At 40.3% G+C, this 22,401-nt stretch overlaps 1 protein-coding gene across 2 annotated transcripts in view; it reads left to right on the top strand.

Annotated features, from left to right (window-relative positions):
• LOC127411319 (sodium/potassium/calcium exchanger 4-like) overlaps nucleotides 1-22,401 on the top strand; it is a 104,042-nt gene that overhangs the window by 67,143 nt on the left and 14,498 nt on the right. The window contains exons 5-12 of one of the 2 annotated variants that reach the window (XM_051646815.1): nucleotides 2,441-2,525; nucleotides 2,619-2,722; nucleotides 3,143-3,217; nucleotides 3,914-3,939; nucleotides 4,036-4,089; nucleotides 13,647-13,735; nucleotides 16,310-16,479; nucleotides 18,364-18,511. In XM_051646815.1, coding sequence (XP_051502775.1) covers nucleotides 2,441-2,525; nucleotides 2,619-2,722; nucleotides 3,143-3,217; nucleotides 3,914-3,939; nucleotides 4,036-4,089; nucleotides 13,647-13,735; nucleotides 16,310-16,479; nucleotides 18,364-18,511 — 751 coding nt within the window. Of the gene's footprint in view, nucleotides 1-2,440; nucleotides 2,526-2,618; nucleotides 2,723-3,142; nucleotides 3,218-3,913; nucleotides 3,940-4,035; nucleotides 4,090-13,646; nucleotides 13,793-16,309; nucleotides 16,480-18,363; nucleotides 18,512-22,401 lie in introns of both variants that reach the window. The other variant, XM_051646814.1, reaches the window with a different exon arrangement.

The following is a 22,401-nucleotide window of genomic DNA, read 5'->3' as shown; positions in this document are numbered from 1 at the left end:
AGTGTGAATCCTGTAACCTTAATATGGAGGCCAAAACAAATAGGCGCTGTTTCCACATGCTGTGTGAAACAGACTGCCAGCATGGAAAAAAACTTCTAGAAGTTGTGTCTCTAAATTGATCTGTAATGCACTGCCACTTCAGTGCTTTTCTGATAAATTCACTGCCTCTGACATTACATTTCAAGCCATTTATTGTCGGACTTCAAAACAGCTGCTGTGATCAATGTTCTCGTTGTTATGAATAATCCATAGATCTTTTTGTGGGGGCAATAATCATAAATGTTTGTTTTTAGTTGGCTATTTATTTGTTTAATATCTGAGGCTGTGGGAAGGGTCTGTGCTTAGTGTCCATATCTGACTTGAAACTTGTCAAATTGATCCTCTGGTGGACATGAGCTTAAACCAGACTAGTTATAGACCTTATACACACATGCGGCACATTTGATATTTGACACGAATGAAACCAGGCTTTACGGGATAGACTTACAGTCTCTTCAATGGCATCCACTGTACAAATTGGTATAAAGCTCCTAGATAACATCTAATTTTCAACAACACGTGTTCTGTATTTTTTTTGTGTCAACCGAAATTTCTTGGAAAGATGTTTATATGTTTTGTCAGCGGAATGATCCAAAACACTTTAAACACAAAATGATAATTTTTAAAGAATCTATATGCAGCTCTATTTTATACAATGAGAGTTCATAATGACTACATCTGTCAAGTTGCAAAAAAGACCAAAAAAAAAAAACATGATAAAAGAGCCATAAAGGTTGTCCATGTGACTCCGTGCACAATGTTCTTCAGAAGCCATGATCTTCAGACTGATAGAAGTTGTTTTGGGTATTCTATTTGGTGCCTGATCAGGTGTCCTATAATATGGCTTGAAGGTTTGTGTGTTTATCATGAAAATACATCATTTAATGTCATATACTGCAACTTTTATCAAAATGTTGCATTTGGTGCTTTTTGGTAAATATCTATAATATTTGGTAATATTGGTAATATCTTGGAGTTACTATTTGCACAAGATGTAATAACCTGCCACACAACGCGGGTATTTGCACTCCACTTTTTCCAACTTTTTCCCATCCTGTTCACTGTCTCCACTCTTAATATTTCCTTTAGTACTACTTAGAATTATAATAATATATAAAAAATTACATAAAGCTTTATTTTCTCACAATGATTTGGTCTCTGTGAAGATCTGGGAGTTTAATCTGTGTAAAATTAACCATGGATTTATATTTACTATAGTAATATTGTAATATTTTTTGGTGGAAACTATAGTTTTAATACACTTAACCATGGTGTTACTACAGTAATATGGTGTTAATATAGTAACCATGTTTAAAATTACTTTAATTTTACAACAAAATGCCAAGGTGATATTATGGTTACTGTAGTAAAACCATAGTTAAGGAAGGTAAGGTTAGGGTTAAATTTAGGGGTAGGGTTGGTTTAGGGCAGGAGTATTCAATTAATGTTCCGGTTCGGTCTTTACTTTTCCTTCCCACCAAAGGTCTAGACAGTAATAAATTACAGTGTCAATTTTTAGTATGGTTATGAAATTATATAAAAAATGTGCAATTTTGAAGTCGTCAGCAATAGTACTTTGTATAAGAAAAAACACATTATAAATCCTAAACATTCAAAATACTCTCTTCAAAGCTGATTGGTCCAGTGTACTCCAGAGTCAATGAGAACATTAGGGGCCAAGTGACAAAGCCAGTCCAGGGTTGGAGGGATCTTCTACCAAAAGATTAAAAGTATTTTATAGAGCTAATCAATCGCCTGTGGTACTCTAAGTAAACACAGTACACTTGATGCAGTGATGCCCCTATACTGTATGTTAGTGTTTAATTAGGGTTGCAAAACTGTAGCATCTAATGCTGTTTGCACTTAGTGCAAATAGCCTCTGCCTGTAATATCATATTTACTGACTGTATTTATATCACCAGCTACAGCAGGAATTAAGACTTCTGATCAGGCATTACAAACGGCTATCCCTTGGTGCAGAGGATAAAGTTATTATTAAATAACTGTACTTAAATATTGTCTGTTCCATACAGTATGATATTTGTATGTTATTTTTTTATTTTTTTATTTATTTAGTTTATTATTTTTTTACCTTTTATTTGGAGCTTGGCACACCCATGATCACTATGGACTGTTGTATGGACATGAGCTGTCTCAAGATTCTTAAAAAAAAATATTCCACAGGAAAAAAAAATAAAAACATATGAGTTTGAAATGATGAGGGTGTGTTCAAATACTGATAGAATTTTTATTTTTGGGCATTCTATTTATTTTAAGACTAATCATTCAAACAACCCACCAGTGTAATTTTGCACATCTCTAGACTCTATTTAGACTCTAAATTGAGTTATTCTGGCCTCTGCCACTCTGTGTGAGTCTGTATATTCCTTCCATTCACCAGAAACTGCACATGAGTGAAGATGTAGCAGGAGCGACCTTCATGGCAGCCGGAAGCTCCGCTCCCGAGCTGTTTGCTTCTATAATTGGTGAGCCACACATATAGTACAGGTGTTTGAAAATGCATTAGTCATGTATCAACATATGCCGGTGATTACAACTCTCTCGCTCATTGTCTACAGGTGTATTTATTACACATGGAGATGTAGGGGTGGGCACCATTGTAGGCTCAGCCGTGTTTAACATCCTGTGCATCATCGGTGTCTGTGGGATATTCGCTGGACAGGTGAGGTCTTTTTACAGATTGACTCAATCTGAGCTGCTGTCAACTCATGACCTTTCATGTTTTGTTTTTTTTTGGAGCATTGCAGTGTGAAATTCCTTTCTTGACTTGTTTTCTCATTTCAAAGAGTGGATTTTTAAAACTGTTAAATTTTAACGGTAAAATATTCTGTAAATGAAAAAGTTCTTCACATACTGGAGTTGGTGAATAATGACTTTGATTACAGTATTGGGATTCAAGCAAGACCGTTTTTATAAACAAATTGCTGTGATATTTTTGTCTTTGCATAAATAAAACCTTTATTTTGTTTGCGGCTTGTAGCATGACTTGAGCGCACAGGGACATGACACTTTCTCAACAAGGGAAAATAGTTTATTTTGTTGAGTGCTGTTTGTTTGCTTAGCTCTCCTCTTTCCCCACAAGGTTGTTTTTCTGACCAAGTTTGCCGTGTTCAGAGACTCCATCTACTACACTTTTTCGGTGGTCGCGCTTATTGCAGTAAGTGTCATTCTGTGTGTGATGCATTGTGATTTTATACAACAGTTAGTTCTGGTCCTCAAATCTGATTGGACGAGCAACAGTGATTCATCATTCATTTTGATTTCATTCACTGATTCGTTCAGTGGCCATTTCGAGAGTGAATATTAATGCCAGTAGATGGCGACACATGGACATTTGTTATGAGTGAGTCATTCAATCATTTACTCAACTGATTCGTTTCAAATCATTCGTTCACCACAGAAACAACTGAAGTGAACGAGAATGATTAGTTCAAAACAGATTCATTTATGAATGAGAAAACACAAGTTCAAAACTATTTTTTATGCTTTGGTTGCTGGTAGAGAGACATGCACAAACAAATTGGCCAGTTTTTGTCTGAAATGTAAGTTATTTAACATTATTTACTTGTTTATTGAACTGTTATAAAAGCTGTATCACACGAGCAAGAGTGCTGTTGTTCCGTAAATCTGCACGGCTGTATTTCAGCCACAGGCACGATATATTTGTTTGAACATCATATTCACATCATAGCTGTTACTATATTTTAGCATGGCTGGAATGGTGAATTGACCAATACAGGACCAGAACTATCTGTTTAAAAAAAAAAAAAAAAGAGCTTAAAGAGTTCCTCTACATCTAGTTCATTTAATCATTCAGTGAAAATGTACTCATCCTCTATATATTTTTTTCCAGTTTATTTATGATGAGAAGATTGTGTGGTAAGTGAGCCTCTCTCTGAGTTACTGTAAGTTATCCTGATTGGTTGAAGGCAGAGATCAAATTCTAATTGGCTGTCACCACCTCTGTTCCTACAGGTGGGAGAGTCTGGTGCTGATCATCATGTATGTTGGCTACATCATCATCATGAAGTGAGTCCTCCTTCACTGTGTGCACTCACATATCCAAACACGTGCACAGACCATCATACAGTAAACAGTATTTGTGATGAGAAATTCTATAGTAATACTACATACAGTGTTGGGAAGGTTACTTTGGAAATGTAATAGGTTACAGATTACAAGTTACCCTATTTAAAATGTAATAAGTAGTGTAACTATTTCAGTCACTTTATTAATGTAACTGATTACATTTGATTAGTTTTTGATTACTTTTCTAAATTTCTAACGAATGTTTTCAACTGTTACTCATTTTCAAACATTTAAACCAGGCAGGGTAAACCTTACAGTAGTACTCAACACTGATTACTGTCAGACTTTCAAAATCCTTCATCACTTGAATTAAGATTATAATAATTTAATTTGAAAGCACAGCCACCACAAAATCAGACATTAGCACCTCTTTTTACTTTGAGATCGTTCTGAGGTTAAATACAGTTTTAAAATCAAAAGACACTCAAAATTAAAATGGGTTAGTGGTAAAGTTGCTTTGGCCAGGGGAGTCTGTTTGTGCCCTGAATTTCACAACTCAATGACCTCGTGAGTCATTAATGTAGGTTATGCTACAATGCTGAAATAACTGTAATATTAGATCTGACATGGTTACCAACCTTATTCAAGGAGGAAAAATGTTAGCTACTGTATATATTTTCTATCAAAGGGTTCATAAATAGAAGTGTGGCTGGTAAAGACGTCTTTAGCTTTTGAACGGAGATTAACATCGTTAAATAAACTACTGGACATGCACCAAGCAATACAGAGCTAAATACGTCTTGAATACACATTAGTAGCATGGTATGGCAGGCGGGAGTAGGCAATGCCTTTCCTACTTTATTTAATGACTGCTAACAGTTAACTGTAGGCTAAGTTACATACCTGCAGATGCTTCCTCAGGTTTGACATTGAAACCTTCAGTGTCGATAGCATTTTAATAGTTGGCAAACATATTTTGCACTGAACTGTTATATTTGCTCCCTTTTCTGATTTCTGGATGAAATGATTTTTAAATTTCCAGCACTGGAACGCATTTTTATCACTCGCCATGGTGGCAACTCTCAGACAGGTTGTAGCCTAAAGCTTTCAGCGGCAATGTGGATTGATGTAATTGGCAGACGTGGTGCGCTGCAAATTCAAACAAGAGAACCAATCAAAAGCATCAGAATAGCATCGCTTTACTAAACTGCCTTAAAATGGCAGGAGGCATCATGCACATCAAAAACAGGCAAAGCAACAAATTAATATTATTCAACATATCCTAGCTTTTTACAGGAAATATTCAGATGTAACCCCCTTTGTAATCATTAACATTTTCATAAGTAACTGTAATTTAATTACATATTTTTTCTCAGTAACTGTAACAAATTACAGTTACATTTATTTTGTAATTAAATTACGTAACACCATTACATGTAATTACTCCCCAACACTGACTACGTGTTAGAACACCCAATCAAGCATAAAAAAGTATCATTATCACAGACGGAAATTTAAATCACTGGAGGTTGCCAAGTGTCTGTACTGTTGGTTGCAAGTAGGCATTCCTCTTCGACTGCATTGTCCTACTGTATCAGGAAGCAGATCATGTGAGCTCCACTGTCTGCACTCCTATTGGTAGTTGCCAGATTGTTTCAGTCTGCTCAGCTTTTTCAGATCGACTGTGCTAGCTGACATTTTGCATCAAACCACCCACTCCTATTAAAAATCAAGGACTTCAAGTGAATGTGTAGTTGGATAGTTGACAAATGGCATGTCAGTTAACCTTTTTTGGGGTGGGGTAATTACATTTTTTTAGTTTATATACAGTATATATTTATATATGTATACTGTATATATTATATACAGTATTTATACACACACACACACACACACACATATACACTCTCCGGCCAATTTATTAGGTACACCTGTACATCTACTTATTCATGTGATTATCTAATCAGCCAATTGTGTGGCAGCAGTATGTATAAAATCATCAAATATGGGTCAGGAGCTTCAGGTAATGTTGACATCAACCATCAGAATGGAGAAAAAATGTGATCTCAGTGATTTAGACTGTGGCATGATTGATAGTGCCAGATGGGCTGGTTTGAATATTTCTGTAACTGCTGATCTCCTGGGATTTTCACATGCAGCGGTCTCTAGAGTGTATAGAGAATGATGCGAAAACAACCAATGTGTAGCAAATTAGCTCAAAAGGGAAATATGAATAATTAATCATAACTCGTTATAATTAATTTTAAATATTTGGATCAGTTAATAGAATTAATTTGATGTAGCTGAATTAATATTACAATCAATTAATCTGTTCATCTGGCGAACACTCAGTATTGATTGTCTATCAACTCTCAGAAAGGATATTTTTCGTGGCCACAGAAAAATAATTATTTCTCAGCATGTAGCTGTGATCAAATCGTTAAATTGACATTGATTTACAAGCAGACCACAATCAACTTGTACACAAAAGCTTTATTTAACTAAATCACGAACACATAACTAATTTAAACAAACACATACACACAAATCACGCATACATGGGAAATGGAAAAGTGAAAGTGAATGAAACCGGAACAGAACAGGGAAATAAAGCTATGAAAAGTGTCATTTAACCATCTGAAAGAACCATCAGTTTCTTACTTCAAAGCACCTTTGTTAACAAAGGGGTTCACAGCTTATACTAAACCTCTGTTTAGTTAGTTAATTGTACAATACTTGCAATGCCTTAGCTGTTGAGAGAGCACCTGAATGCAGTCTCAGGAGAAAGTCTTGATGGTTCCTTGAGTCGATGGTGTTGAAGTTGCAATCAATTTCTTCCGTGTTGAATGAAGAAATTATGATGAAGTTGCGGTGTTTGACTCTGTTATGGTCAAGGAAGTGACACATGGCTTGATGTGTTGAGGCCTGTCTGCCCGTGACCTCGCAGTTGGACTGGGTGTTTCCGGTCCCACACGAACAGCAACCAGGAGAAGGAGGGAGAGAGAGAGAGAAGAGAGAGGGAGGTCACTCCGACAGTGCCCTTTAACTCCTGAGAGAGGTCTCTCCTCTCGAGTTTGGTTTGACCAATGAGAAAGGTGCAATTTTCCAGCTGGAAAAGTTCCTTTGTTTGGAAGCTGACTCATTTGCATGATTGAAGTAAGCTAGTAGTTTGTGCCCCTTTATGCTCTGATTAATATCACAAGCATACAATGCATGCTATTAGGCGAGATACACCAATGTGCAGAGCGTCACACAAGGATTAATTTGATAGGAAGCATGATACCAATAATTTTACATTATCTAGTGGTTCTGTCATAAAACGGTATACAGTACAAAAGACACTATACGAGACAGTAATAATCATACACACAATGTCCTGGGGATATGCATGTTCATTTATAGAACAGTTTGTCTATAAATTAATGAAGAAAAGTCTGTTTTATGGGCTTTATGTGTCTTTCCTATGGGGGAATGGAGTGAGTTTACTTTCCCCACATTCCTTTGCTTTTGCATGTGGCCACATTTACATCCATATCACCAATGAAGGTAATTACATGGTTTAGCCTTTATCCCCAAACAATTTAAATGCCCCAAAGAGGTTTAAATACTTGTAAATCTATTCAGAATATTCCTGCACACGGAGGATTGCGGAGAAACCAAAAGATGCGCTTTTTTCCGCTTTTCTCTTCTAGAAATGTATTGAGGCTCGCACTTGCTATTTATTCCACTGCATTTTGCTATTTCTGCACATGTAATTAATCTAAATAATGATGTCCTCCACATTATGTTAAAATAGGTGCACATAAAATAAGCCTCGAGTGTAGCCTACCATAAAATATTTACTGTGCTTTCTCCTGTTTATAGGCTTAATTAATTTTTTCTCATTTCTTTTAATGTTTGTATTTGTAGGCTATTTAATATTTGCCCCAAAATGTGTGCTTAACTTTTCACAGTTGCTTGACACCTTGTGCCTCCAGAATAACATTGTTATACTTGCACACTGCACAGACTAGGCTAAACAAACGTCATAGTTACTGGTGTAACCTCCATTCCCTGATGGAGGGAACAAGACGTTGGTGTCGATGTAGTGTAGGGGTCACTCTTGGGAGCCTGAGACACCTCTGGTCTTTGATTAAAGGCCAATGAAAATTGGCGAGTGGTATTTGCGTGCCATTCCCCCGGACATACAGGTATAAAAGGAGCTGGTATGCAACCACTCAATCAGGTTTTATGTTGAGGAGCTGATATAAGGTCCGGCTATTTCAGCGGGTAGTTCAGCGTTGTGGCAGGAGGGACACAACGTCTCGTTCCCTCCATCAGGGAACGGAGGTTACACCAGTAACCATGACGTTCCCTATCTGTCACTCACTCGACGTTGGTGCCGATGTAGTGACACTAGGGGTCCCTATACGAAACGCCACAAGGCTGAACTGTGTTACGTGAACTGGCGGTGTGTGGTGGGCAGACTGCTGTGTGCCTCATAGCCAGCGCACCAGGTCGACACGTAACCTCCCCCAACATAGTTATGAGTGTCGAACGGCCCTTTTTGGGGAGAAGTCGACTACCCAAAAGATAGAGACAGGCTTAACGCCAGGTCTAGTCGGGGGGTGTCCCTCCCAAGGGGAAGACACCGCAGAGACCACACCTCGCCCAAAGAGAGGGGGGGGTATTTAAGTGGAAGAATACGTCACACGGTCTTTCCAACCATGTGGAGAGCCTTCAAGGTAGATCCTGCCCAATGGGGGAGGACTTACTACAAACATGGAGACTGGGGCAGAGGGTTTCTGCCCAAGGAAGACGCAGTTTGCCAGCAGAGAAACGAAATAGCGGAAGATATATATCGCATGGGGTTAGCCTTACAGGGAACCGCCACATGCGGAGCACCTACCTCAGAACAGGGCTCTTAGTTAGCGCGTGTACTGGGCCGGCAGCGAGTCTCTCCAAAAACTCGGCTGCCACAGGGCTCGGAGAAAGTCAACCAGGGAACAATGTTTGTGAACACTACTGGGAATTAATGGCACACGTCTTCAGCTCCAAGGGAGGTGGAAGGCGCTATGTGCAAGCGATACACCCGACCAGCTATCCTGGGCTTATCCGCTTGTGTTGCGTGCCACTACCTGGAATGAAACCGGTTCCACCCGGAGGTTGTAGAACCTTGCACAGGTGTTGGGTGTTGCCCAGCCTGCTGCTCTGCAAAAGATGAGAACATGACCATCCACGAACTCTGTCTCCGCGTGAGCAGTGCCCAGACACGAAAGACAGTGATCGTGACCGTCAGAAGGCGAGGGATAAAGAGCGCAACCAGGAATAACACACAATCGGAAAAGCATCTTTAAAAAGACGCGTCTTTAAAGAGATGTTCCGTGTGTGCCGCTCTTTTAGAGAAATATATACTATTTTAGAGGGGAAAAATGCTCTTTCAGAAAATATACTCTCTAGTTTTTCTGCTGAAGCGCCCAGGGGTGTTCTCTGCAGTGCACCAGTGCAGAGGAGGGAGAAGCCGCTGAAATGTGCCGTCAGATCCAGCAGAGGTGAATGAACAGTGATATTCAGCTCAATGAGCATGACCGTTCGGCTCCGAAGAGAAAATCTGAATGAGTGGTTGCATACCAGCTCCTTTTATACCCGTATGTCCGGGGGAGTGGCATGCAAATACCACTCGCCAATTTTCATTGGCCTTTTATCAAAGACCAGAGGTGTCTCGGGCTCCCAAGAGTGACCCCTAGTGTCACTACATTGACACCAATGTCGAGTGAGTGACAGATAGGGAACATTCTGTTTCAGCAGATATTAATGCCAGAAATACCAGGAGAAACCAAAGTTAAAAACACATTCCACCGTTAACATAGCCTACATACCCAGCTACATCTGGTGAGAAAAAATAAAGAATATATCAATAATATAATCAAATAGTAATAACTATTATTAGGCTATAATAATTATTATTAATAACAATAATAATAATAATAATATAAACTCAGCAAAAAAGAAACGTTCTCTCATTTTCAACTGCTTTTATTTTCAGCAAACTTAACATGTGTAAATATTTGTATGAACATATAAAGGTTCAATAACTAACACATAAACTGAACAGGTTTCACAGACATGTGACTAACAGAAATGGAATAATGTGTCCCTGAACAAAGGGGGGGTCAAAATCAAAAGTAACAGTCAGTATCTGTTGTGGCCACCAGCTACATTAAGTACTGCAGTGCATCTCCTCATGGACTGCACCAGATTTGCCAGTTCGTGCTGTGAGATGTTACCCCACTCTTCCACCAAGGCACTTGCAAGTTCCTGGACATTTCTGGGGGGAATGGCCCTTGCCCTCACCCTCCGATCCAACAGGTCCCAGACGTGCTCAATGGGATTGAAATCCGGGCCCTTCGCTGGCCATGGCAGAGCACTGACATTCCTGTCTTGCAGGAAATTGCACAGAACTAGCAGTATGGCTGGTGGCATTGTCATGCTGGAGGGTTGTGTCAGGATGAGCCTGCAGAAAGGGTACCACATAAGGGATGAGGATGTCTTCACTGTAACGCACAGCGTTGAGATTGCCTGCAATGACAACAAGCTCAGTCCGATGATGCTGTGACACACCGCCCCAGACCATGACGGACCCTCCACTTTCAAATCGATCCTGCTCCAGCGTACAGGCCTTGGTGTAACGCTCATTCCTTTGACGATAAATGTGAGTCCGACCATCACCCCTGGTGAGACAAAACCGTGACTCGTCAGTGAAGAGCAGTTTTTGCCAGTCCTGTCTGGTCCAGCGAAGCTGGGTTTGTGCCCATTGGCAATGTTGTTGTAGGTGATGTCAGGACCTGCCTTACAACAGGCCTACAAGCCCTCAGTCCAGCCTCTTTCAGCCTATTGCGGACAGTCTGAGCACTGATGGAGGGATTATGTGTTCCTGGTGCAACTCGGGCAGTTGTTGTTGCCATCCTGCACCTGTCCCACAGGTGTGATATTCGGATGTATCGATCCTGTGCAGGTGTTGTTATATGTGGTCTGCCGCTGTGAGGATGATCAGCTGTCCTTCCTGTCTCCCTGTAGTACTGTCTTATGCCAAGTTTACACTACACGATTTTAGGCCCGATTTTCACTCGCCAAAAGCTCGAAATCATAGGCAAATCGGAGCTCACTCCCGTGAGCGACGAACGCAATGTATGAATTATCAAAGACGCGATCTGAGAGAATCGCCGACGCGTCGCAGATGTCAGCGAGATATCTAAAATGTTAATTATCTGGACCTGTCTGCGACTCCAAATCGTGCAATGTGAAATGTGATTTGACTGAATACAACTGCAGCGTAGCAAGAATTGGGGCATGGGAAGTTTCAGTGGGAGGAGTCCTGATGTACCTGCAACAGAACATCAACTAGCATGGCTGCGGTATCAAAGTCTCATTGGACCAAAGAAATGGAGGAAAAATTAGTGGAACATTGGCAGGAGCGCCAGTGCCTATTTGATGTTTCCACTGAACTGTACCACAACCGGGTGGAGAAGAGAAGAGTTGAAGAGCCAATTCTCTTGGACAGTCAGGTAAACAAATAGGTAGATTTTTCAGTAGGAGGTACTTTTTAATATTGTAACCAATAAAATATATGATGCCTTTAGGTGATTAAAAACATACACATCATATTCTGAAATAAATAACATATGATCATTCATTTGTTTTTGTATCTCGTATCACTTCTCTCGTGTACTCTGTTGTGAGACGTATTTTGGAGTCCAGGCAGAGTCGTCGGGGATTCGTCAATAGTGAAATGTTTTATAATGTGTTCACCCCTGTCTTCCTCGATTCCTCATGTAATTTGAAAACCCTATGACTTCCATGACAAGACAGACAGTTATGTAATATGAACAGTACCACAACCTGACATCTTTGAAAGTCATGTAGTGTGTAGGAGGCATTAGGCGTCTCACAGTATGGACATTGTAATTTATTGCCCTGGCCACATCTCAGTCCTCATACCTCCACGCAGCATGCCTAAGGCACGTTCACGCAGATGAGCGGGACCCTGGGCATCTTTCTTTTGGTGTTTTTCAGAGTCAGTAGAAAGGTCTCTTTAGTGTCCTAAGTTTTTATAACTGTGACTTCAATTGCCTACCGTCTGTAAGCTGTTAGTGTCTTAATGACCGTTCCACAGGTGCGTGTTCATTAATTGTTTATGGTTCATTGAACAATCATGGAAAACATTGTTTAAACCCTTTACAATAAAGATCTGTAAAGTTATTTGGATTTTTACAAAATTATCTTTAAAATACAGTGTCCTGAAAAAGGGACGTTTGTTTTTTTGCCGAGTTTATAAATAGGCCTATCCAAAGCATATTTTATATACAGAAACTATAAATGTAAGAGAGTTACATTTTAAAATTAGTTTTGAGGCACTTCCTGTCACATTGGGTGAGAGACATGACCCAGACGCAGAGGAAAACAGTCAATGAGTTTATTAGTAACAACACAAAAGTTATTTTCAAACAAAGTCAAGCCCAGGTGAAGGTTTCCCCCGACACACGGGCAGAAACGAGGAATCCTCCTCCAAGGGAACTGGGTGGTGGGGTAATGATCTCCCCCGACACACGGGCAGAGAAGACAGGCGAAGGCGAGCTAGAAGGTAACCACACTTCTAGAAACAGGCAACCAACAGACACACGAGTGATCTCCAACTTCAAAACAAGAGAGCACGATTTGACAGCAAACTATACATTCACATTGAAAATCACAAAAACAATGATCCGACCACCGGAAATGACACATGAGGGGATTTAAATAAGCAGGGAAACAAACAAGGGGCAGGTGCCGCTCATAGCCGATGGTTGTAATGTTCAGCGTTCCCATGGAAACAATTAGGGTTCCCATGGAAACGCTGATTCAGCATGCCAGCGGCACCTGAAACACATAAGGGCAAAACGTAAACAAGCTTTGACAAAAACAGACAGGGAACGATGATGCCATGGCCCTCATCAGAAAAAAACTCAACCTGGCAAGGTGAAAGGATCATGACATCACCGGAGGGTGCACGGCGGCAACTCGCGCACTGTGGTCCCAAACAACCGGACCCGTGCGCTCACACAAAGGGGGTACACAAAACACTGAGGCAGGTGTTAGTGCCACAGTCCCGTCAGGCAGAACCCCAACCTGACAAGCTGACCGGACTGTGACACTTCCGGTTTAAGCCACACCCACATCTGGTTCTATCCGAATACAGAAACAGATACAAATAATTCTGTCAAAGTAACAAATACAGATACAGATAATGGCTTCGCTGCACACCCCTAGCATACAGTATATAAACTTTCAATCATCATCGACATATTTTTATGCTTTACACGGAAGTAACAAGGATAATAAGGCATGGTATGTGGAAGTCCCTGTAACATTTACATAGTAAAACTGTGGTGAAATATGGAAGCTGAAGATAGGTTGTCACAATTAAATAAGAACTGTATGGCAATAACATGCTTTAAATAAAATGAAAAAAATACCGCTCGTGAGGCCGCCGGGGATCTTGCGTGATAAATATTCAGGTTTTCTTTTTTTTTCCTTTTAAGGTTTAACACTAGCATGCAAAACTACTTTGCTGGGAAGGAGGATAAGAGTGTCGCCAACGGTAACACGGTCATCAGCGAGATGGAAGATGGTAATGCATGTTATGAGCAGTTTTGGGATGATCCATCCTGGCCGTTACTCAGTCGAGGTAAGGGTAACTAGACAGGCTTCCTCACGGGCTAACAACTAACCCTACATGTAATCAAACACTTTGCCTCTAAAAAGCCATGTCTTTAATAATTTCTTTTTTTTTTTCTCTCTCTAAATTAACGCCACTCTGCCATCTATATTTCTGCTGTTTGAGAAACCTACGGCAACAGCACGCTCTCTGAAAGCATAGCCACCTGACATCTCTTATGAGAGGCTGACACTTTACTTTCCTTCTGTGTAACTGTGGTGCGCTTTCTGTTTCAGAGCGCACCCCTCGTGTGTCCTGTAGTGCAGCTCTAACCGTTGTGCTGCGTGGTGCTCTGTCACCCACCCCCTGCTGAAGCCTGTCTGTTTAGCCTTACTAAATCTGCCCTGGCTCCTGTCTTATCCTGCAGTGCCCTGTGTATGTTCACATCTTATTCCAAGTGTTATGTGATACATCCTGCGACTCGTTTTGAAAATGGTATCTGTCACTGTGCGTGTATGATAATTCTATTCATTATACTGTATAGTGAGGTTTAGTGAAGAAATCTTTCCACTACAAAGGCAGGTGAAATACTGATATGTTAAAAGAATATAAATAATCTGTCATAATTTACTCCCCCTCATGTTGTTCCAAAATCAAAGCTTTCTTTCTTATGCATAGTAGAAAAGGAGAGGTTTTGAAATATACTGGTCTGTCTTATCAACAGAACACAGTTGATAGAGAAAAAGGACCCAAAAGTATCTTAAAAGTAGTTCATATTTCAAGTCTTCTGAACGCATTTCATACGTTTTGGTGAGAAACAACCCTAAATGTAAATAATTTTTCAGTGAAAATCTTGACTTCTGTTAAGTTTGTGCGCAGTTGCTTGCATGTTCACTCGAGAACTCTCGTTTAGCTTTTGAAGGAAAGTCATATGAGTTTGGAACGACATGAAGGTGAGTAAATTATGAAATAATTTATATTTAAGCAGTGGACACTTCCAGTGGTGTCCTGCAATAATGTTAAGGATTTCATTGCATGTCAGTGTTTTGTGTGTTGATTGTGAATGACAGTATCCCGAGGGGCACAGAGGTTGGCCTACAGTCTTTCCCAGCGGGAATCAGACTCTTACTGACAGACATGAGCTTTAAATGAAATCTGTGACATATCCTTTGGCTTTTCAATGTGTTTATCTGTGTGTGTGTTTGTTTCTGTTGAACTGTAGAAGTGTGTGTTCGTGCTGATTTTAGTGTGCATGCTGAAAAAAAAATTATTAAACAGTATTTTTATCTTGTTTTCCATTAAAAGTATCAGCTTATGCTTAAAACAAGATTATTTGACTTGAAAAGCTAATTTGCATATTTGAATTATTGTTATTTGAGGGGCTTTCTCAGCAAATATTTGTATATGTGATTAATTCGATTAATTAATTGCCATGTCTTGTAATTAATTTGATTAAAAAGTTGAATCGATTGACATGTATTACATTTTAAGACGCGTTTTCAGAGAATATCTTGAATTAGGTTTATTTTTCATACCACATTGCCATCGTTTTAAGCATAAATCTAATAATGTTTTGTAAGATTAGTGCTTAAAACAAGAAAAAATGGTGTAAGGAAAAATAAACTTAAAGGGATAGTCTCATCAGTTACTCACCCTCATGCCATCCCAGCAGTGTATGACTTTCTTTCTTCTGCTGAACACAAAGATTTTTAAAAGAAAATTTCAGCTCTGTTGGTCCTCACAATGCAAGTGAATGGGGACCAGTCTAAAAGTCTCCAGTGGTTAAATCCATGTCCTCTGTAGTGATATGATAGGTGTGGGTGAGGAACAGGTCAATATTTAAGTCTTTTTTTGACTTTAAATCTACACTTTCATTTACGGAAGTGACTTTCATTTTCACATTCAGCCACTTACTGGTTGGGTCTGGTCAAAGGTGGAGATTGATAGTAAAAAGGACTTCAATATTGATCTGTTTCTCACACACACCTGTCATATTGCTTCAGAAGATATGGATTTATCCACCAGAGTCATATGGATTACTTCTATGCCTACTTTGTCATTTTTGGACCTTCTGATTTCTGGTCACCATTCACTTCCATTGTGAGGACCTACAGAGCAGAGATATTCTTCTAAAAATCTTCATTTGTGTTCTGCAAAAGAAAGAATGTCATACATATCAGGAATGGCATGAAGGTGAGTAAATGATGAGAGAATTTAAATTTTTGGGTGAACTATTACTTTAATCAATGATAAAGGCTATTGCATTCATTGTAAACAAGTATTACACTTTTTTCTTAAGTAAATTGATCTTATTTTAAGGATGTTTCGATATTTTTACTGAAAAACAAGAACATTTTTATTAGGAAATTACTTTAGTTTGCAGTGCAATTGTTGTAGTTATTGGGATCTTTTTTGTTCTCTCGAGGTAGGATTGTTGGTTTGACAGGTGTGTGTTTTGTGAATGTGAGCGCTTGTACAGTATGTGATTGAGTGTGAATGCCATGTGAAGATGTACTTACCTGCTCCATTTTTCGTACATGTTCATAGTAAAGCCTAGTAAAACATACACTCGGGGGTCTGTGGTGATGGTGGATGAGATGATAAATTCTAGTCCTCCGCACTATCGCTTCCCTGAAGCCGGCCTGAGGGTTATGATCACCAACCACTTTGGACCCAAGACACGTCTGCGCATGGCAAGCCGCCTCATCATAAACGAGGTAGGAACATCACTCTCTACACAAGGACAAGGAACAAAAATGTCTGTGAAAAAATTAAACAATAAGCCATCCATTTGGGTATTCGTTTATAGCCATTTGTTTATAAAACTCAGAATGAACAATTTTTTTCTACTTTGTTATATTGTTATGTAGCCTGACTGTGGGCTGTTCATGGTTTCCATGCTACATAGCAACTTGCTGCATTAAGGTCAACATGAAATCAAAATTGACCCTATTTACTTTTTTACAGGGATAGTTAACCCTCACTCATTTACTCACCTTTATGTTGTTCCAACCCCATATGGCTTTCTTTCATTGAACACAAAAGAAAATGTTTGGCAGAATGACAGCACGGTCACCATTCACCTTCATTGTATGGAAAAAGCAATGAAAGTGAACAGACAATTCTGATGGATAAAATCAAGACCAATCCCTACATTTGTTTTATTGAATATCCTGTTTCACTTGGAAATTATACATTGCGGAAGTCAAATGTGTTACAAACTGCATTCTCATAGTATTCAGCTGATGTGCAGTCGCAGATGTGTGTATACCAGCTATTTTACAATGGGTTTGAATGTGGTTTATGCACTCAGAATTCAGAGTCAGCACAATCTGTTTTATAAAAGAGCATTTTTAACACTGGGAACCCAGAGACTGGATTACAAACCTGAGTTCAGAAGAGCTTATGGACCAGCCTTTGTTGGCTTCCTTAGCACTGCAGAGTTATCACACCAGGTAGCCCAGTTCTGAGTGTGAGACTTATTAAACAGTTTCTATAAATACAGTATCCACTCTATGGCATTCAAAGAATGGTGTTCTTCCCCAGCCTCAAAGACTGCCGAGGAATCTGATAGAGACATGCCAGCTAGTTAGGAGAGAAATGAGCCTGGGAGGGGGCCTGGGTAGCTCAGCAAGTAAAGACGCTGACTACCACACCTGGAGTCACAATTTCAAATCCAGGGCATGCTGAGTGACTCCAGTCAGGCTTCCTAGCAACCAATTGGCCTGGTTGCTAGGGTGGGTAGAGTCATGTTGGGTTAACCTCCTCGTGGTCACTATAATGTGGTTCTCGCTCTCAGTGGGGCGCGTGGTGAGTTGTGCGTGGATGCCGCGGAGAATAGCGTGAGCCTCCACACGTGCTAGGTCTCCGCGGTAACGCGCTCAACAAGCCACGTGATAAGATGCACTGATTGACTGTCTCAGACGTGGAGGCAACTGAGATTCGTCCTCCGCAACCTGGATTGACACGAGTCACTACGCCACCACAAAGACCTAGAGTTCATTGGGAATTGGGCATGCCAAATTGGGGAGAAAAGGGGAGAAAATCCACAAAAAAACAAAACAAAAAAAAAAGAAGTGAGTTTGGGTATGGTGTTGATTTAATCATGGATAATCTTAAAGGTCACAGAAGGTTGTCAATCTTGTTAGTATAGCTTTAAAGAGAAAAAAATACAGTTGAAAACAGATGTTTCCCAAACTCTCACGATATCTGCCATTGGTCGGACAACAGATAGTCCCACCCCAAACTCACACCTCTGGTTGTGCCAGTGTTGCTATGTTGGGCTATTCGGGATCCCCAAACAAACAGCAATGTTTTTAAAACACCACAGAGCCACAGCATTCACTCTTCAGGAAAATGTACCTAAAAATGGTGCATATATCACAGTGTGGAAATGGTCATGTAAAATTAAATTATCACAGTTTGTGGTGCAAGAAACCTTTTAAAACAATATAATGTACTTCAGTGAAAAATATGTGATATGAAAGTGTAGTATGGTCTCTTATGTATCTTCATTAAAAAGACTCATTGTTTGTGTAAGTTGATAATAGTGAATTTTGAAGCAGTTTTCAAGCTTTACTATTTGCTCTTTATGCATACAGCAACAGCGGCTAGTGAAGATGGCTAATGGTGTGGACGCAGTGCTGGTGGCTGATAAGACAGCTAACACTATGGAAAATGGCAATGTAATGGAGGACAAGCTCACTGAGGAGCCGGAGAATGAGATGTCATCTCCCTTCAGCCTTCCTGGTGAGATTTGTCTTTTTCTCACATTAGAGAAAAACACATAGAGTATTTATCCTCATGCAGTGACACTGATGCTATCTGACATCACACTGAGTGCTGATCATCAACTCAAATGTATTTTGACTGTTTTAGATGGGAGTTTTTATCTGTTCTTATGCCATGTCCTAGCCAGCAGTGTTTCCATGGTCATGGAAAAGGTGGACATTTTAAAATAGTTATTTCCAGGCCTGGATAAGTCATGGAATTTATGTTTTTGAAGTTATGGAAAAAAATAATGGAAATTTCTATGGTGAATATACATTTTTCGAGTTATGAAACTTTATGATCTGCTCTAAAATATTTAATCAGCAAGAAATGTTTCTATAAATTGTGATCTCTATAAAAATGATTTTAAAAAATGCTTATCCAGTCCTCACAAATGAATGGAAAAATAATGGAATGGATAATAGATGTATTGGTCAAAGCGTGTAGAAACCGTGAATGCGGTTATGACTGTAAACTCGATTCCCTGAAAGGAGGGTGAAGCCCTTTACAATCATGCAAATCCATTGGCTGATGACGCTTGGCACTCTGCCCTGACATGCGGAAATAATCCAAAGCACAATGCAATTTCATCAGGATTTTCAACTGAAGGGAAGAGAGAGCATCTCTCCAACCCTTAACAGCGAGAATTCAGTAGTGTGGCGAGCATACGCAGCGTCTCGTTCCCTCCTTTCAGGGAACAATGGTAACAGTCATAACCAGAGCGAGCTCCCTTTCAAGTCGGTCACTTTGACGCTGCATCAGTTTCTGATGCTATAGGGAATCTATACCATTGTGCTTTCTACTGATTGAACACACGTCCTGCGCTACTAACCAATAGGGTAGAAAGCGCAGACACAAATTCCTTCGTACTGAAAAACAGGTAGGAAGGAGAGCCAAAATACCCCACAAAGAGGTAGAAGTCAACAATGAAACTAACCATCGGGTAGTGAAACATTGAGGACAAACACATACACAAGTATATGACATAACCGCACTCACAGCAGGTAAAGCAATAATGGCTACAGACTGATAATGCCAAAAAAATGCTACTAGCCATCTTTGGGTAGTATCAAATCAAATCAAATCAAATCAAATCACTTTATTGTCACACAGCCATATACACAAGTGCAATGGTGTGTGAAATTCTTGGGTGCAGTTCCGATCAACATAGCAGTCGTGACAGTGATGAGACATATACCAATTTACAATAACACCCAATTTACAATAACAAACAAATTAACACAACACAATTTAAACATCTGTTATACACATAATTACACTCAACTTAAAACATCAAATTAACACAACACAATTTAAACATCTGTTATACACATAATATACTCAACTTAAAACATCAAATTAACACAACACAATTTAAACATCTGTTATACACATAATTACACTCAACTTAAAACATCAAATTAACACAACACAATTTAAACATCTGTTATACACATAATTACACTCAACAATATACAAATAATAACATACACTGTACAGTATACAATATGCTGTTTTTTTTTTTTATTTATTTTTTTTACTATATAGATACACATTATTCAATAAAAATTAAAAATTAAAATATATATATAAAAAAAAGTATATATATATATATATATATATAGAATGTACAGTATTGTACTGTATTGACATTCAGGCTGTCGGTTGATAGTCAGTTGTTAAGAGAGACATAATATAATAATAGTAATATAATTTATGACAGTCCGGTGTGAGATAAAAGAGTAATAAAGTGCAGGGCTGATGTATTTTGATCGTGGGAGATCAAAAGTTCAAAAGTCTGATTGCTTGGGGGAAGAAGCTATCATGGAGTCTGCTGGTGCGGGTCCTGATGCTGTGATACCGCCTACCTGATGGTAGAAGTGATAACAGCCCATGGCTCGGGTGGCTGGAGTCTCTGATGATCCTCCGAGCTTTTTTCACACACCGCCTTGTATATATTTCCTGGAGGGAGGGAAGCTCACCTCCGATGATGTGTTTGGCAGTTCGCACCACCCTTTGCAGTGCTTTGCGGTTGTGGGCGGTGCTATTGCCGTACCAGGCGGAGATACAGCCAGTCAGGATGCTCTCCACAGTGCAGGTGTAGAACCGTGTGAGGATGTGCCGGTTCATTCCAAACTTCCTCAGCCGTCTCAGGAAGAAGAGGCGCTGATGAGCCTTCTTCATAACGACTTCAGTGTGGACGGACCATGTGAGTTCCTCAGTGATGTGGACACCCAGGAACTTGAAGCTGCTGACTCTCTCCACTGGTGCTCCATTGATGGTGATGGGACTGTGTTCTCTGTCTTTTCTTCTGAAGTCCACCACAAGCTCCTTTGTCTTACTGACATTGAGGATAGAGGTTGTGCTCCTGACACCAGTGTGTCAGAGTGTGCACCTCCTCTCTGTAGGCTGTTTCATCATTGTCAGTGATCAGACCTACCACCGTCGTGTCATCAGCAAACTTAATGATGGCATTGGAGCAATGTGTTGCCACACAGTCATGTGTGTACAAGGAATACAGTAGTGGGCTGAGAACACAGCCCTGCAGGGCTCCAGTGTTGAGGGTCAGTGATGAGGAGATGTTGCTGCCTATTCTAACCACCTGGCGTCTGCTTGACAGGAAGTCCAGGATCCAGCTGCACAGCGAGCTGTTTAAGCCCAGAGCCCGAAGTTTCTCATCTAGCTTGGAGGGCACTATGGTGTTGAATGCTGAGCTGTAGTCTACAAACAACATTCTCACATAAGTGTTCCTTTTTTCCAGGTGGGAGAGAGCAGTGTGTATTGTAGATGCAATGGCATCATCAGTGGAGCGGTTGTTGCGGTAAGCAAACTGCAGCGGGTCAAGATTGAGTGGCAATACAGAGCAGATGTAATCTCTGATTAGTCTCTCAAAGCATTTGCTGATGATGGGGGTCAGAGCAACAGGACGGCAGTCATTTAAACAAGTTATTTTTGATTGTTTTGGAACAGGCACAATGGTGGATGTTTTAAAGCATGTGGGGACTACAGACAAAGAGAGGGAAAGGTTGAAAATGTCCGTAAAAACACCAGCCAGCTGGTTCGCGCACGCTCTGATGACGTGGCCCGGAATGCCGTCTGGGCCAGCGGCTTTGCAGATATTCACCCGTTGGAAGGATCGGGTTACATCCGCTACAGAGACGGAGAGTGAACTAACCTCTATAGCTTTGGCCGTGAGAGCTATCTCCGCGAGGGCGGTGTTATTTCCCTCAAAACGAGCATAAAAAGTATTTAGCTCATCCGGTAGAGAGGCAGCGGTGTTCATGGCGGAGTTTTTATTCCCTTTAAAGTCCGTGATGATGTTAATTTCCTGCCACATGCTTCTAGAGTTGGTGGTGTTAAACTGTCCTTCAATCTTGCTCCTGTACTGGCGTTTTGCTGTTTTGATAGTTTTTCGGAGGGCATAACTGGCTTGTTTATGCTCCTCCGCGTTCCCGGAATTAAAAGCGGAGGTCCGCACATTAAGTGCCGCGCAAACATCGCTATTGATCCACGGCTTCTGATTCGGATAGATTCGTACAGTTCTGGTCGGAATCACTTCCTCTACGCACGTTCTATCAGCGTAAAGCTCGATGTCGTCATCAGAAGCGGACCGGAACATCTCCCAGTCCTTGTGATCAAAACAGTCTTGTAGCGTAGAGTCTGATTGGTCCGACCAGCACTGGATCGTTCTGAGGGTGGGTGCTTCCTGTTTCAATTTCTGCCTGTAAGCGGGCAGAAGCAGAATGGAAGAGTGGTCCGATTTGCCAAATGGTGGGCGGGGGAGGGATTTGTAGCCATCCCGGAACGGAGAGTAGCAATGATCCAAAACCCGGTCCCCTCGTGTGTTGAAACTAATGTGCTGGTGATAT

Source organism: Myxocyprinus asiaticus, chromosome 20 (assembly GCF_019703515.2).
Source record: "Myxocyprinus asiaticus isolate MX2 ecotype Aquarium Trade chromosome 20, UBuf_Myxa_2, whole genome shotgun sequence".
NCBI lineage: Eukaryota > Metazoa > Chordata > Actinopteri > Cypriniformes > Catostomidae > Myxocyprinus > Myxocyprinus asiaticus.
This window is presented reverse-complemented; position numbering and strand designations above follow the sequence as displayed.